Raw genomic sequence first — 16,779 nt, 5'->3', positions numbered from 1 at the left:
GATGGGTTCGTTAAAGTGTGCATGTCCTGTTTATACAACATAAGGGTGGGTGGGAGGGCCCAAGGACAATTCCATCTTGCACCTCTTTTTTCTTTCATTTTTCTTTGCATCATGTGCTGTTTGAGGACAATTTTTTTGAAGTGCCATCCTGCCTGACACTGCAGTGCCACTCCTAGATGGGCCAGGTGTTTGTGTCGGCCACTTGTGTCGCTTAGCTTAGTCACACAGCGACCTTGGTGCGCCTCTTTTTTCTTTGCATCATGTGCTGTTTGGGGACTATTTTTTTGAAGTGCCATCCTGCCTGACACTGCAGTGCCACTCCTAGATGGGCCAGGTGTTTGTGTCGGCCACTTGTGTCGCTTAGCTTAGCCATCCAGCGACCTCGGTGCAAATTTTAGGACTAAAAAGATTATTGTGAGGTGTGAGGTGTTCAGAATAGACTGAAAATGAGTGGAAATTATGGTTATTGAGGTTAATAATACTATGGGATCAAAATGACCCCCAAATTCTATGATTTAAACTGTTTTTGAGGGTTTTTTGTAAAAAAACACCTGAATTCAAAACACACCCGAATCCGACAAAAAAATTTCAGGGAGGTTTTGCCAAAACGCGTCCGAATCCAAAACACGGCCGCGGACCCAAATCCAAAACCAAAACCCGAAAAATTTCCGGTGCACATCACTACTCTATGCCCCATCGTACTTAGTCTCCCCAATATCCCTTATGGACTACGAGAAAAGGATTTACCAGTAGGTAATAAAAATCCTATTTTTGATTTAACCATCAGAACGATGTGTAACCGGCTGATCCGACGGGAATTGGGACCCTGCATCAGTAAGTGCACACACACTTGTAGATGCAGGGGGGCAACGGAGTGCCGGAGGATGCCATGCTGCATTAAAAATGCATGATTTTATATTTATAGACTGATCACTAAACAAATCAATGTAGTTAATATTAAAACATAAAAATGTAAATCTGAAAATATATACAGTGCTATGAATTTAAGAAATTAAATCAGGGTGTACTTAAAGAGTATCCATCATCACATGGGTGCTATCAAGTTTGACCTGTGACAAACAATCGATTTTTATAAAACGTTGATAATTTTTAAGAGAGTTAAATTAGATTTTACTAGCTGAATACCCATGCTTCGCTACGGAATTTCAAGTATAATCACAAAAAGATGAAAAGCAATGACGCTGAGGAGCATAATCCACCTCCTTCTCTGCCCCGTCCCGCCTCTGATGCTGTCCTGCTCAGTGCTGAATACAAGCCAAGCTCTGCTTGCTGTATGTTAAATATGTAAGGTTTGCAGGGATAGATTGGCTCTATTCCAAAGTGCCATAGGTCTCCTTGCTTACCTTCTCAATCTCCTTAGGGCCACTCCTTTGAGGTAAAAAGGTAAAGATTTTCGCACAACACTTAAGGTCACTGGAAGAGCTGACGGTACCCATTACACAGCAGATAAGCAGTTGCTGACTATCAAGCATTACTTTAATGCATTTAAGAGTCAAAATATCTATCTCTCCTTTCCTCCTATTGCTCTCTGAGAGATTTGACAATGTTTAGTTCAAGTGACAGGTTAACCTCTGATAATTGAGACACTATCCTCTCCTGACTGGAAATAGGTTGGTTCAGTACAATTTATTTGTATATTCTTGCGGAAAATAAATATTTAGACAATCAAAAGGTTTAACTCAATACTTTGTAATATAAACCTCGGTTGGCAATTACAGAGGTCAAACGTTTCCTGTAGTTCTTGACCAGGTTTGCACACACTGCAGTGATCGCAAAAACGCGCTATGGCGCGTATTTTACCCAGAAACAGCCGCCCGGGACTCACATTTAGAAGATGAGCAGGTCCCACAGGACGCGCTCATCTGAATATGTGTTTGCATGTCTTAAGCCAGTCAGCGGAACGCAGGACGTGACTGGCTGTTTCCTCAGCCAATCACCTCCTGTAGTCTCCAGCCAATCACAGCCTGCAGTGTCTCCCGCCAGTCCGCCCGCTTTGAATCCTGCTCCCCTCTGCGCGCTGACCTCGGCTCCGACCCCTTGTGCAATGTGTATAATAACAAGCTCTACCGGGCGCAATTGTGTATAATAACGTGCTCTACCAGGCGCATTGTGTATAACGTGCTCTACCTGGCACAATGTGTATAATAACGTGCTATACCGGGCGCATTGTGTATAACGTGTTCTACCTGGCACAATGTGTATGATACCGTGCTCTACCTAGCGCAATGTATATGATAACGTGCTCTACCTGGCGCAATGTGTATAATAACGTGCTGTACCGGGCGCATTGTGTATAACGTGTTCTACCTGGCGCAATGTGTATGATAACGTGCTCTACCTAGCGCAATGTGTATGATAACGTGCTCTACCTGGCGCAATGTGTATAATAACGTGCTGTACCGGGCGCATTGTGTATAACGTGTTCTACCTGGCGGAATGTGTATGATAACGTGCTCTACCGGGCACAATGTGTATAATAACGTGCTCTACCAGGCGCATTGTGTATAACGTGCTCTACCTGGCGCAATGTGTATAATAACGTGCTGTACCGGGCGCATTGTGTATAACGTGTTCTACCTGGCGCAATGTGTATGATAATGTGCTCTACCTGGCGCAATGTGTATGATAACGTGCTCTACCTGGCGCAATGTGTATGATAACGTGCTCTACCTGGCGCAATGTGTATAATAACATGCTGTACCGGGCGCATTGTGTATAACGTGTTCTACCTGGCGCATTGTGTATAACGTGTTCTATCTGGCGCAATGTGTATGATAACGTGCTCTACCTGGCATAATGTGTATAACGTGCTCTACCTGGTGCAATTTGTATAAGTCCTCTACCTGGAGCAAAGTGTATGACGTGCTGTACCTGGAGCAAAGTGTATGACGTGCTCTACCTGGCGCAGTGTGCATAGGAGGTTCTACCTGGTGCAATGTGTATAAGCGGCACTACTGTGTGGTGTAATGTGAATTGACACTATTATGTGGTCACGGCCCTTCCCTATGAAGCCACGCCCCTAAAATTTTGCGGCACGCACTACCTATCCTTTGTTGTCTGAGTGGTGGAACACCAATTCACTTTCTGCCTAAGGGCACCAAAATGTCTACTTACAGCTCTGGTGCAGGATGCATGCTACACAGCCCAGCAGCACTGTCACCCCATCCCCCCATCTTGCAACACTTTTGTAGTGTCCAAACAAGATTAAGATTAATAAGAACCTTCATTCCGATGGGACCCAGAAAAAGACCGTTAGGACCCCAATTTTTAAAAGTAAAGGGTCCCTATTTTTTGGGCTCAGCGCGATCACTGCACTGTAGCAGGTATTTTGGCCCACTCTTCCATGCAGATCTTCTCTAGATCTGTCATGTTTTGGGGCTGTCGCCGGGCAACACAGACTTTCAACTCCCTCCACAGATTTTCTATTGGGTTGAGGTCTGGAGACTGGCTAGGCCACTCCAGGACCTTGAAATGCTTCTTACGGAGCCACTCCTTAGTTGCCAGTGTGTTTGTCATGCTGGAAGACCCAGCCACGTTACATCTTCAATGCTCTTACCGAGGGAAGGAGGTTTTTGCCCAAAATTTCACGATACATAGCCCCATTCATCCTCTCCTTAATACGGATCAGTCGTCCTGTCCCCTTTGCAGAAAAGCAGCCCCAAAGCATGATTTTTCCACCCCCATGCTTCACAGTGGGTATGGTGTTCTTGGGATGCCATTCATCAGTCTTCTCCCTCACGGCGAGTGGAGTTTATACCAAAATGTTCGATTTTGCTCTCATCTGACCACATTACATTCTCCCAATCCTCCTCTGGATCATCCAGATGGTCACTGGCAAACTTTAGACGGGCCTGGACATGTGCTGGCTTAAGCAGGGGGACCTTTTCGGGCGCTGCAGGATTTCAATCCATGATGACGTAGTGTGTTACTAATGGTAACCTTTGTGACTGTGGTCCCAGCTCTCTTGAGGTCATTGACCAGGTCCCCCGTGTAGTTCTGGGCTGATTCCTCACCGTTCTCAAGATCATTGATACCCCACGAGGTGAGATCTTGCATGGAGCCCAAGGTCGAGGGAGATTGTCAGTGATCTTGTATTTCTTCCATTTTTTTAATAATTGCGCCAACAGTTGATCTCTTCTCACCTAGCTGCTTGCCTATTGTCGAGTAGCTCATCCCAGCCTTGTGCAGCTCTACAATTTTGTCCCTGGTGTCCTTAGACAGCAATCTGGTCTTGGCCATGGTGGAGATGTAGCAGTCTGACTGTTTGAGGGTGTGGACAGGTGTCTTTTATACAGATAACCAGTTCAAACAGGTGCCATTAATACTGGTAACGATAGAAGAGCTTCTTAAAGAAGAAGTAACAGGTCTGTGAGAGCCAGAAATCTTGCTACTTGCTAGTTTTCCAAATATTTATTTTCCACAAGAATATACAAGTAAATTGTTTAAAAATCATACAAAGCGATTTCCTGTTTGTTTGTTTAATTGTTTTTTTTCAGATTCTGTCACTCACAGCTGAAGTGTACCTATGATGGAAATTACAGACCTCTCTCATCTTTTTAAGTGGGTCAACTTGCACAATCGGTGGCTGTCCAAATACTTTTTTGCCCCACTGTGTGTGTGTGTGTGTGTGTGTGTGTGTGTGTGTGTGTGTGTCTGTGTGTATATATATATATATATATATATATATATATATAAAAGGCAAATACCACTGACTCCTGAACCATAAGGCTGGACTTCCTTGCCAGTGGCAGTTGCAGGGCAGTCCATTATTCAAACAGGGGAGCCACACTCAGCACTGTTCAATAGTGTTTAGGGGTGGCAGTTGTTGTGGCTCCCCTATTTGAATACTGGACTGCTCTGCAACTGCCACTAGCTGGTACCTACCTCTGATAATTGAGACACAATCCTCTCCTGACTGGAAATAGGTTGGTTCAGTACTTATATCTGAAATCTATCTATCTATCTATCTATCTATCTATCTATCTATCTATCTATCTATCTATCAATCTATCTATATATATATATATATATATATATACATATACAGTCAGGTCCATAAATATTGGGACATCGACACAATTATCATATTTTGGGCTCTATACACCACCACAGTGGATTTGAAATGAAACAAACAAGATGTGCTTTAACTGTAGACTTTCCGCTTTAATTTGAGGGTATTTACATCCAAATCAGGTGAACGGTGTAGGAATTACAATGGTTTCTATATGTGCCTCCCACTTTTTAAAGGTACTAAAAGTAATGGGACAATCGACTCAAAAGCTATTTCATGGAATAGGAGAGGGCTATTCCCTCGTTATTTCATCATCAATTAAGCAGGTAAAAGATCTGGAGTAGACTTCCGGTTCCGGCACGGCTGATGTGAGGCGGATTCCTCCTCAGCTCCGGTGCCGACCGCCTAATTTTACCCTGCTAGAGCTTTGAAAGCCCACCCAACCACTCCAGTGACCTCACACGGTGCTGCAGCAACACCCGAGCACCGTTCTGTGCACTCCTCTTGGCGCTCTAGAGCTCCGGTGACGGGAACCCTGTGCGGTACTGCCGTGAGACGCGCTGCAGGCTCTCCCGCTAGCCACGCCCGGAGCATCCTTGGACCTTTCTAGCTGCCGCCCTGCTGTCCACCAACCCGCTGACTGCGGCGCCTCTCACCCTGCAGTCGGTCACACACGTCAGCCTCACACAATGGTACTGCAGGCCGCGGCCAGTCAGATGCTTGTGCCTATTAGTGACTATATCACAGAAGCGGGTGTATCTATACCCTGGGGGACTTGATGCCCTCTTGCTCCACGCTGTCCTATGGACGAATATTTGTCCGGACACATGCCTGGTAAACACCCGCACTGCGTCCCACAAAATGGCTGCTGACTTGGACACCTCCACCATTAGCCGCCCTCAGATATCACTGCCAGCTACTGCTTCCTCTAAGATCCAACAGCCTCCCACAGCTCCTGCTAAGGCGCATTACCCCTTAGATGCTTCCCCCCCTCTTCCCTCACATATGCTGATGTGTTGCAGGCTATGCTAAAGGAACAAGCTGCAGTCAATGCAGCCGCCCTTCAACAAGCTGTTACTGACATTAAGGGGGTCATTCTGAGTTGTTCGCTCATTCCCGATTTTCGCTATGCTGCGATTTGTTGCAAACTGCGATTTGTTGCAAATTGCGCATGCGCATGGTACGCAGAGCGCATGCGCTTAGTTATTTTACTAAAAACTTAGCTGTTTTGCTGTGGCTTCTGCGGCGCTTTTCAGTCGCACTGCTGTTCGGTAAATGATTGACAGGACTGGGGCATTTCTGGGCGGCAACTCAGCGTTTTCCCGGTGTTTGCAAAAAAACGCAGGCGTGTCAGGGAAAAACGCGGGAGTGTCTGGAGAAATGGGGGAGTGGCTGGCCGAACGCAGGGCGTGTTTGTTACGTCAAACCAGGAACTAAACGGACTGAGCTGATCGCAATCTGTGAGTAGGTCTGGAGCTACTCAGAAACTGCAAAGAATTATTTATTAGCAGTTCTGCTAATCTTTCGTTCGCCATTCTGCTATGCTAAGATACACTCCCAGAGGGCGGCGGACTAGCGAGTGCAATGCTGCTAAAAGCAGCTAGCGAGCGAACAACTCGGAATGAGGGCCTAAGAGTCAATGCAAACAGCTGGCCAAGCGAGTATTGGCAGTGGAACACACTGCCGGGGAAAACTTCCAAGCCATTTCATCTCTGCAAAATCTAACTGCGCAGCTGAAACAATCTGACATGCAAGTGTGTGCTAAATTACACGACTTGGAAAATGGATTGCGCAGGAACAATATGCGGATAGTGCGCCTGCCAGAATCCCTTAAAGGGCCAGCCTTATACCATATTTTGAAGCAGACCCTACCTGAATTACTTGACATCCAAGATGTTTGTTCGGATCTTATGATAGAACGGGCCCATCAGACGGCTCAACTGCGTGACTCTAGGCCCGTGTCGTTTTGTTCAAATGCCTGAACTATATACACAAGGAAACCATCTGGTCCGCTTCTAGGCGGAAGAGAGATCTCACATGGAATGGCATAAAGATTCTTGTTTTCCAAGACTATTCCCCTGAATTGACACGGCTTCGTAAAGCCTTTACCCCGGTATGCTCACAATTATTTCAGGACGGGAAGAAATTCGCCCTTCTTTATCCGGCTCGTCTGAGAATCTTCAATGGCACGACCTTTAAAGATTTTACTTCGGCCGAAGATGCAATGGCATATGTACATGAACAAACATGCCCGCTGGCAGAGGATGACACCTGAAGTGAATGCCATATCCTTTTATTTCATCTTATTTGACACTCATTACTACCGACGACGTGCTCATGAACTCTCTATTCCTTCTGAAGATGTACAAGGATTTGCTTGTTTTCTGACTCTTTCATACCATGTCGCTACTGCTGCTATTGAGACATTCTTCGTGGTGGTGATCTATCGGCTTTTACCTTGTGTTATTTTTTCTGTTGATTATTGTATTACATTTCATGTTTTCTCCTCTCATTATTATAGCATTGCTGTGCCCTGCTCCTCGTTTATTTTCAGGTGTTGTTGTGGCAGAATTGTCTTTATCTATTACCTATATGATGGTCACTGGTTTAATTTTAGAAGGGACTACTGTTCCCTTTTTCATGTTTATAGACAGGGCAGTTTCGGCTGGGAGCTCCGCCTTCCAGACAAAATTGCATCCTGATTCATTTCAAATGTGTGCGTTGTGAAGTTACTCTTCTTACAATTGTTATTGGAGTACTCTGCATACTCCTTTTTGTTTGTTGTCCCCCCCCCCCCCCCCCCCCTTCCTTCCTTCCTCCCCTGTGTTTTCTTGTCCTGTATTTTGCGGAGTCTGAGTCAACTGTTTATTACCTGTGTTTTGTGATTTATGGCATCGATTAAGGTGGGTTCTTGGAATGTGAGAGGTATCCACTCCCCGGATTAAGCGTAAGAAGTTACTCCTCTATTTAAATAAACTACATTTAGGCTTAGTCTTACTACAAGAGACGCACTTATTACTCTCAGAAACATTGAAGTTATCCACTCTAGGATGGACAGTCCTTGCAGCTGCCCCCTATTCTTCCAAAGCTAGGAAAGTTGTGCTTCTGGCAAAAAAACAGCTCCCTATAGAGATACTCCAAACTGATATTGACCCCGACAGTAGATATGTGCTGATTGATCTCTCCCTTTTTAATTCTCGATATACTTTTTGTAATATTTATGCCCCTAATTCCCACTCCACTCCATTTTTTCGCATGATACTACGTAAATTGTCCCCCTTTATGTCTAATTAGTTACTCTTGGGGGGTGATTTTAATGTCGTTTCCTCTCCGTTTATGGACTCCAACTCTTCTGTTCGCAGAAGATTGCCACCTAGGATCGGTATCCCTTTTCTCTCACAACAACTAATGCTAACTGATGCATGGAGAGCCCTACACCCTATTGATAGAGACTTCACATGTATCTCCGCCGCTTATGGATCACTCTCCCGAATCTATTATATCCTTTTGTCAGATTACATATTTTCTAATATAATTGATGCACGTATTGAGCTGATTTTTCTTTCAGACCACTCTCTTATCTGGGTTTCCTTTTCTTCCTCTTTAGATGTAGGCTTATATAAAATTTGGCGCTTTCCATCTTATTTTGCCTTTTCTTTGGGTTTCCGTAATAAGCTTGATTTGTTCTGGGAGGAATTCAGACTTGATAACCTTTCCATATTGGAATCAGACCCTATTCTCTTCTGACAGTCATCTAAAGCTATGATTAGAAGTCTTATAATTCAGTATGTTTCCCAGACAAAAAAGGAACGTGCTTCCTCATATACACTACTACAATCTCAGCTGACTATGGCATACCAAACTTATAAGAATACCCCGACTCCCAGTGAAAAGTCTGGTTTTGTTTTAGCTTAGCACAAGTTTGATGGCCTCCTCGCCTCTCTGAGTGATAAACAGACATTTTAAAAAGACCACAAGTTTTATAGATTCGGTAACAAATTCGGCCGTTTGCGCTCCAACTTAGTGAAATCCTCAGCCCCTCCCATCCCTTATACACTCAGTACATCGCCCTCATGGCACTTATACCTTTACAGGTAGAGATATAGCCTTTTATTTTCAAGATTTTTATGCGGATATATATGCCCAACCCCCCAGGGATGTATCTGGTGAGTCTTCCTTTTGGGAGTACAAATTCTTATGGTCCGATAAAAGACCTCGTGTAGCTCTGGCCAAACTCAAACTAGGCAAAAATGCGGGTGGTCTGGCTGTGCCAGATGTATCCGCTTTTACCAAAGCTGTAGCATTTCGATACATATTTGATTGGTTGCTCTCTCATTCTACCTACTCTAATTACACTTTTGAACAAACACTTTGCACTCCATACGATCTCCGTGCTTTACTTCATACCCCTAAAGCTAGCCTTCCTCCTTCTGTCTGTACTAACCCTCTCGTTTGGGATGCCTACTTGGCATGGTGGTCTGTCAACAAATCACTTAAAAGAAACTCGGCTCATTCTAAATTTATATCATTTTGTGGTAATCCATGTTTTCCAGTGGCTCTGGACAATGTGCGGTTCTGTCACTGGCAGCATAAGGGCATTGCATTAATTAAAAATTTATTCGATCCTGGGGGTGTATTAATGTCCTTTTCTGACTTAATTACCAAATATCAGGTCCCATGTGCAGACTTTTTTATGTACCTACAATTGAGACATTATGTTCTCTCCTTACCACCCTCGTATGACCCGACCCTTGACTTTGACCCTCTCACACATATTATTGCATTAGTTACGCTTTCACCTTATAAAACTTCTTATCTTTATTGGGATATTTTATCTGGGTTTGAAACAAAGCTATGGGCTTCGACTGTTAGGAGTTGGGAGGCGGATTACCTTTCTCACATTACTGATATGGAATTGACAGGTAATTTCACTGATATTCTCAAAGCGCTCCATTTGACGCAACTCCAGGAAACACATGTTAAATTTACACAGAGAGCCTACATAACACCAGGCCAACGGAAACATATGGTCCCTTCTGAATCTGGGAATTGCCAGAAATGTGGGACTCCCACTGCTTTATTTTTACATTGTTTTTGGAACTGCCCTAAAATAAAGAAATTCTGGCACAGAGTATTATGGTTCATTAATTCCAAATTCCAGCTTAAACTAAAGCTGAACTGCAAAGTTATGCTTGGCCTGATCTTTACTGGTTGGGGCATTCTGTCATATAAAAAATGCCTTATTTCATTGCTGTATGTTATTTTAACTTTGGGGGAAAAGTTGATTCTTACTAATTCGATTGTTAAATCTCCTCCTAGGCTTGATACTTTGCGTTCACGCTTTATTCGTACTTTGTACTTAGAGCGCCAGTCCACTCTGCCTAATGTTGAATGCAATGTTTTACATTTTTACAAAAAATGGGGCCCATTTATAGAATCTTTAGACCCTTCTAACCAACATGTGTTGTCTTTATTTTATTCAACTAAATGGTTCTTATTGCGCCGTATTGCTACTGACCTTTGAAAATGTTTGTTTGAACTATTAATGTTTGTCTACATGCATGATTCTTGGACTTTATTCTCGTCCTGTCATGTGCCTATAACAGAAAAGTTTTTCTATGCCTTTTACTGACACAGACTCCGTTCCCTATGTCCCTCCCTTCCTTTCCTTCCCTTTCCAGTTAGTCCCTCTTGTTTCTTCTTTGTTTGTTATCTCTGTTTTACTGGTTTTTTTTATTGTATACCACTGATGCAGGTACATTTTGTTACTTGATTGAAGGCCCGATTTTTGGCTCCATTTTTTGCCATTCTTACTCTATGCCTTCTCTAATTTGGGATCATTCTACCTAATACATTGTATTTTTTCTCGAAGGAGATGCTATGTCTTCTCTATATTATTCTACTGTTTTGTTTGGATGTATTCCCTACCACTTTCTCATACTGCTCAATTGTTTGTATCCTTATTTCCTTTATTGCAAACACTCAATAAATATATTTAAAAAAAATAAAGGTCTGGAGTAGATTCCAGGTGTGACATTTGCATTTGGAATCTGTTGCTGTCGACTCTCAATATGAGATCCAAAGAACTGTCACTATCAGTGAAGCAAGCCATCATTAGGCTGAAAAATCAAAACAAACCCATCAGAGAGATAGCAAAAACATTAGGTGTGGCCAAATCAACTGTTTGGAACATTCTTAAAAAGAAAGAACACACCAGAGAGCTCCACAACACCAAAAGACCCGGAAGACCACGGAAAACAACTGTGGTGGATGACAAAAGAATTATTTCCCTGGTGAAGAAAAACCCTTTCACAACAGTTGCCCAGATCAGGAACACTCTCCAGGAGGTAGGTGTATATGTGTCAAAGTCAACAATCAAGAGAAGACTTCACAAGATGTAAACCATTGGTGAGCCACAAAAACAGGAAGTCCAGATTAGAGTTTGCCAAACAACATCTAAAATAGCCTTTACAGTTATGGGACAACATCCTATGGACAGATGAGACAAAGATCAACTTGTACCAGAGTGATGGGAAGAGAAGAGTATGGAGAAGGAAATTAACTACTCATGATCCAAAACATACCACCTCATCAGTGAAGCATGGTGGTGGTAGTGTCATGGCGTGGGCATGTATGGCTGCCAATGGACCTGGTTCCCTTGTATTTATTGATAATGTGACTGCTGACAAAAGCAGCAGGATGAATTCTGAAGTGTTTTGGGCAATATTATCTGCTCATATATAGTCAAATGCTTCAGAACTCATTGGACGGTGTTTCACAGTGCAGATGGACAAAGACCCGAAGCATACTGCGAAAGCAACCAAAGAGTTTTTTAAGGCAAATAAGTGGAATGTTATGCAATGGCCAAGTCAATCACCGGACCTGAATCCGATTGAGCATGTATTTCACTTGATGAAGACAAAACTGAAGGGAAAATGCCCCAAGAACAAGCAGGAACTGAAGACATTTGCAGTAGAGCCCTGGCAGAGCATCACCAGGGATGAAACCCATCGTCTGGTGATGTCTATGCGTTCCAGACTTGAGGCTGTAATTGACTGCAAAGGATTTGCAACAAAGTATTAAAAAGTGAAAGTTAGATTTAGGATTGTTTAGTTTGTCCTATGACTTTTTGTCCCTTAAAAAGTGGGAGGCACATATAGAAACCGTTGTAATTCCTACACCTTTCACCTGATTTGGATGTAAATACCCTCAAATTAAAGCGGAAAGTCTGCAGTTAAAGCAGATCTTGTTTGTTTCATTTCAAATCCATTGTGGTGGTGTATAGAGCCCAAAATATGATAATTGTGTCGATGACCCAATATTTATGGACCTGACTGTATATACGGCAAATACCACTGACTGCTTAACCATAAGGCTGGACTTCCTTGCCAGTGGCAGTTGCAGAGCAGTCCATTATTCAAATAGGGGAGCCACACCCAGCGCTGTTTAACAGTGTTTAGGGGTGGCAGTTGTTGTGGTTCCCCTATTTGAATATTGGACTGCTCTGCAACTGCCACTAGCTGGTACCTACCTCAATCTGGACATCTGGACTTATAGGGCTAAGTGCCCATTATCTTAATTGTCCATTGCTCCCCATTGGAGACTTTACAAATGGATAGTTAAAATGCCACCGGTCGGGATCCTGGCGCCACAATACCGACAGCTGAAATCCCGATCGTAGTTCTAGCGGATCACACGCATGTCCTGCCGTGAGGGGGAAGGGGAAACTTAGGTTCAGGCAGTAGGAGGTTAGGGTGCAGGGACGAGAAGGTTAGGGTTAGGTACCGGGGAGGGAGGGTTAGGTTTAGGCACTTAGAAGGGGAGGTTAGAATTAGGCATGAAGCAGGGAGGTTTAGGTTTAGGCAGCAAGAAAGGGAGAGTTAGGGTTAGGCACCACCGGGGAGGGTTAGGTTTAGGCATCCATGAGGGAGGGTTAGGGTACTTTTAGAGAGGCTGTCGGGATTCTGATGGTTGTGATGCCGATGTCGGTATTCTACCCACCGACATCTCGTACCATCCCAGAGACCCAAACTATATGTATACTGACCAGTACTGCTTTTATCAAAAGATTTTTGATTGTCTATATGGAATGTTTTTTATATGCTATTAAATCGAATGCATTGCATGTTTTTATGACAACTATTGTTGTTCTTTTGATACTAAATATAAGACTGTTGTTTTGTATTTTGTCTAACCTCAATACGCCACACAGTGGGAGATGCCTGGTGGGATTGAGTTGACAGGTTTTGTGCAAGTCTGCTAGCATAGGGGGTAATTCAGATCTGATCGCAGCAGCAAATTTGTTAGCTAATGGGCAAAACCATGTGCACTGCAGGGGGGGGCAGATATAACATGTGCAGAGAGAGTTAGATTTGGGTGGGTTATTTTGTTTCTGTGCAGGGTAAATACTAGCTGCTTTACTTTTACACTGCAATTTAGATTTCAGTTTGAACACACCCCATCCAAATCTAACTCTCTCCGCACATGTTATATCTGACCCCCCTGCAGTGCACATGGTTTTGCCCATTAGCTAACAAATTTGCTGCTGCGATCAGATCTGAATTAGGCCCATTGTGCGTTTATTTGCTGAAAATACGTCTTTGTCAATGGGGGTAATTCCAAGTTGATCGCAGCAGGATTTTTGTTAGCACTTGGGCAAAACCATGTGCACTGCAGGGGAGGCAGATATAACATGTGCAAAGAGAGTTAGATTTGGATGTGGTGAGTTCAATCTGCAATCTAAATTGCAGTGTAAAAATAAAGCAGCCAGTATTTACCCTGCACAGAAATAAAATAACCCACCCAAATCTAACTCTTTCTGCACATGTTATATCTGCCTCCCCTGCAGTGCACATGGTTTTGCCCAATTGCTATCAAAAATCCTGCTGCGATCAACTTGGAATTACCCCACATGTGCACTGCAGGGGAGGCAGATATAACTTGTGCAGAAAGAGTTAGATTTGGGTGGGTTATTTTATTTCTGTGCAGGGTAAATACTGGCTGCTTTATTTTTACACTGCAAATTAGATTGCAGATTGAACACACCACACCCAAATCTAACTCTCTCTGCACATGTTAAATCTGCCTCCCCTGCAGTGCACATGGTTTTGCCCAACTGCTAAAAACATTCCTGCTGCGATCAACTTGGAATTACCCCCAATGTGCAATGCAACTAGGATGCATCAGGAGACTGTGCTGATTAATCTGTGACACTTGTATATCTGGATGCGATTGATTCTGTATATGAAGCACAACATAACTTGGTATGGAAAAAAAGACGTAGCCACTGCATCGTAGCATTTCATATGCAGATTCAGACTCAGTCGCACACAGATATAGAATTGTTGCATATCAAATGAATCAGCACGGTCTCCTGGTGCTTCCTAGCCACATCGCATTGCGCCTAAGATACATTTTCAGCAAAAAAGACTCCCGACACTTGCAGAGTCTTACTGGACCTGTCATGCAAAAAGGGACTGTTTGCACAACTGCAGCAAAGATGTGTGAGGACACATCTGTATGTTGCATCTTGACCTCACAACACAGGCGTGCGCAGAGACTGACTGGCGGGTGCCGCTCCGGACTTCCCCCCCTCCACGGCATTATAGTGTTCTCTCACCTCCCCTGTCCTGGATATAAACTGCTCACCTGGGCGGTCCAGATGAGCGGACCAGGTGAGCAGTCTATATCCAGGACAGGGGAGGTGAGAGAACACTATAATGCCGTGGAGGGGGGGAAGTCCGGAGCGGCACCCGCCAGTCAGTCTCTGCGCACGCCTGTGCCTCACAATGATCACAAAGTACATACATACTCAGAATGCAGTCAGCTACTACATAGCAGTGAGCAGTGTGCACTCAGATAGTGAGAAAGACAAGACCACTCCAAGACAAATTTGGAAAGACACTTCATTAGAATATAGGTAATGGAGTCTTCATAAAACGGAGAGGACTCTTCCTCTCTAAATATTGAAATAAGAATTCTCTAATGTATACAGAAAGACTGCATGAGCACTGCAGTAAGTAATCTGCTGTACTGTATGCTGCTTTTTCCTTCAAAATCTGTTCTCATTTTCATGGATCTCACATACATGGATGGCTATAAAAAACAGCCATAACTTGTGTTAACACCATGATTTCACAACTATAAACAATGAGGAATACTTACTCAGACACTCTGGGACTTTGGGCTCCCACTCACTGGTAATCTGGCAAGTGATGGAACTGGATCCATTCATGACGTAATCATTCTTACACTCAAATAACACAGCAGAATTTAGAGAATATGGGCCCCTAAATCCTGACAACCTAATTGAATTTGGAACATGTGGATCAGAGCATTGAACCCCTAAGAAAGAGTGGGGGGAAAAAGGTGATTATAAATCATAAAATACAAATAAGGTTTCTAACATAAATAATAATAGGTCTAGTTTCTGTTTAAGCATTGTGCTCTACTGAGGTTCCAATGTATGACAAAGTGTATGAAGGGAATTGAACACAACTATCAAAGGGACCAGTTATACTATGTATATAGGGGGTCATTCCGAGTTGTTCGCTCGTTGCCGATTTTCGCAACGGAACGATTAAGGTGAAAATGCGCATGCGCATGGTACGCCGTGCGCATGCGCTAAGTATTTTAGCACAAAACTTGGTTGATTTACTCACGTCCGAACGAAGAATTTCCATCGTTGAAGTGATCGGAGTGTGATTGACAGGAAGTGGGTGTTTCTGTGCGGAAACTGACCGTTTTCTGGGAGTGTGCGGAAAAACGCAGGCGTGCCAGGATAAAACGCGGGAGTGTCTGGAGAAACGGGGGAGTGGCTGGCCGAACGCAGGGCGTGTTTGTGACGTCAAACCAGGAACGAAACGGGCTGAGCTGATCGCAGTGTAAGTCTCGAGCTACTCAGAAACTGCTAAGAATTTTCTATTCGCAATTCTGCTAATCTTTCGTTCGCAATTCTGCTAAGCTAAGATACACTCCCAGAGGGCGGCGGCCTAGCGTGTGCAAAGCTGCTAAAATCTGCTAGCGAGCGAAAAACTCGGAATGACCCCCATAGAAATGCATTTTAAGATTTTGCAGATACTTTATAATTCCACCGTGTATTATAAAAGTATAGTTCTATATACAGCAGGTGCACTGCATCAAGGTTGCAACTTTAAATTGTTTCAAACAATAACCAGTCTATGCAGTTTATGTTGTAGTTGAAATACACCACACAGAATCACCATATCACATAACTTGAGCAAATGCATACTTATCTTGATGTTGCCATAGGCAATGTGCCCAATAACATAACAACAGACATGAGAGACATTCCTCACCACCCGCTGGCTAAAATTTCAGGACGTCTGCGAGTTAATTTTTCAAGGCTGCATACAGGTAAAAAAATATTTTGTTGATATGTTATGTGGTGGTTCAGTGTGGTGTATTTAAACTACAACATGTACTGAAAAGTCTGATCATTGTTTAAAACAATTTAATGTTGCAACATGGATACAAACTTGGCCAACCGGCTGACTCACTGACCAACCAATGGAGTGCTAACAGTGCTTACAGTCCCAATCATCTGCCTGATATGTCTAGCCTGTAGATTCATTTGAATAGCACCCCCAGTTTTCATGTCATACTCAATTAATTCTGTGGTGGATATATCGTTTGGTCGGCTGCTCACCCGTACACATGAGCAGACGTACTGATATAGCTACGTGCTATATCGGCGTTGGCTGTGCTTCTGTGTCGACCTGATATGT

General features: G+C 43.5%; 1 protein-coding gene across 3 annotated transcripts in view; it reads right to left on the bottom strand.

Annotated features, from left to right (window-relative positions):
* Window positions 1–16,779, bottom strand: part of LOC135045595 (complement decay-accelerating factor-like) — a 449,130-nt gene that overhangs the window by 112,749 nt on the left and 319,602 nt on the right. For 2 of the 3 annotated variants that reach the window (XM_063955312.1, XM_063955313.1), the window contains exon 9: window positions 15,197–15,376. The exons of the other annotated variant lie outside the window; for it this stretch is intronic. In XM_063955312.1, the coding sequence (XP_063811382.1) occupies window positions 15,197–15,376 (180 nt within the window). The remainder of the gene's footprint in view (window positions 1–15,196; window positions 15,377–16,779) is intronic. 3 annotated transcript variants of the gene reach the window in all.

The sequence above is a fragment of the Pseudophryne corroboree genome, chromosome 2 (assembly GCF_028390025.1).
Source record: "Pseudophryne corroboree isolate aPseCor3 chromosome 2, aPseCor3.hap2, whole genome shotgun sequence".
Lineage (NCBI taxonomy): Eukaryota > Metazoa > Chordata > Amphibia > Anura > Myobatrachidae > Pseudophryne > Pseudophryne corroboree.
Note: the sequence above shows the minus strand (reverse complement) of the source record. Positions and strands in the feature narration are given on the sequence as shown.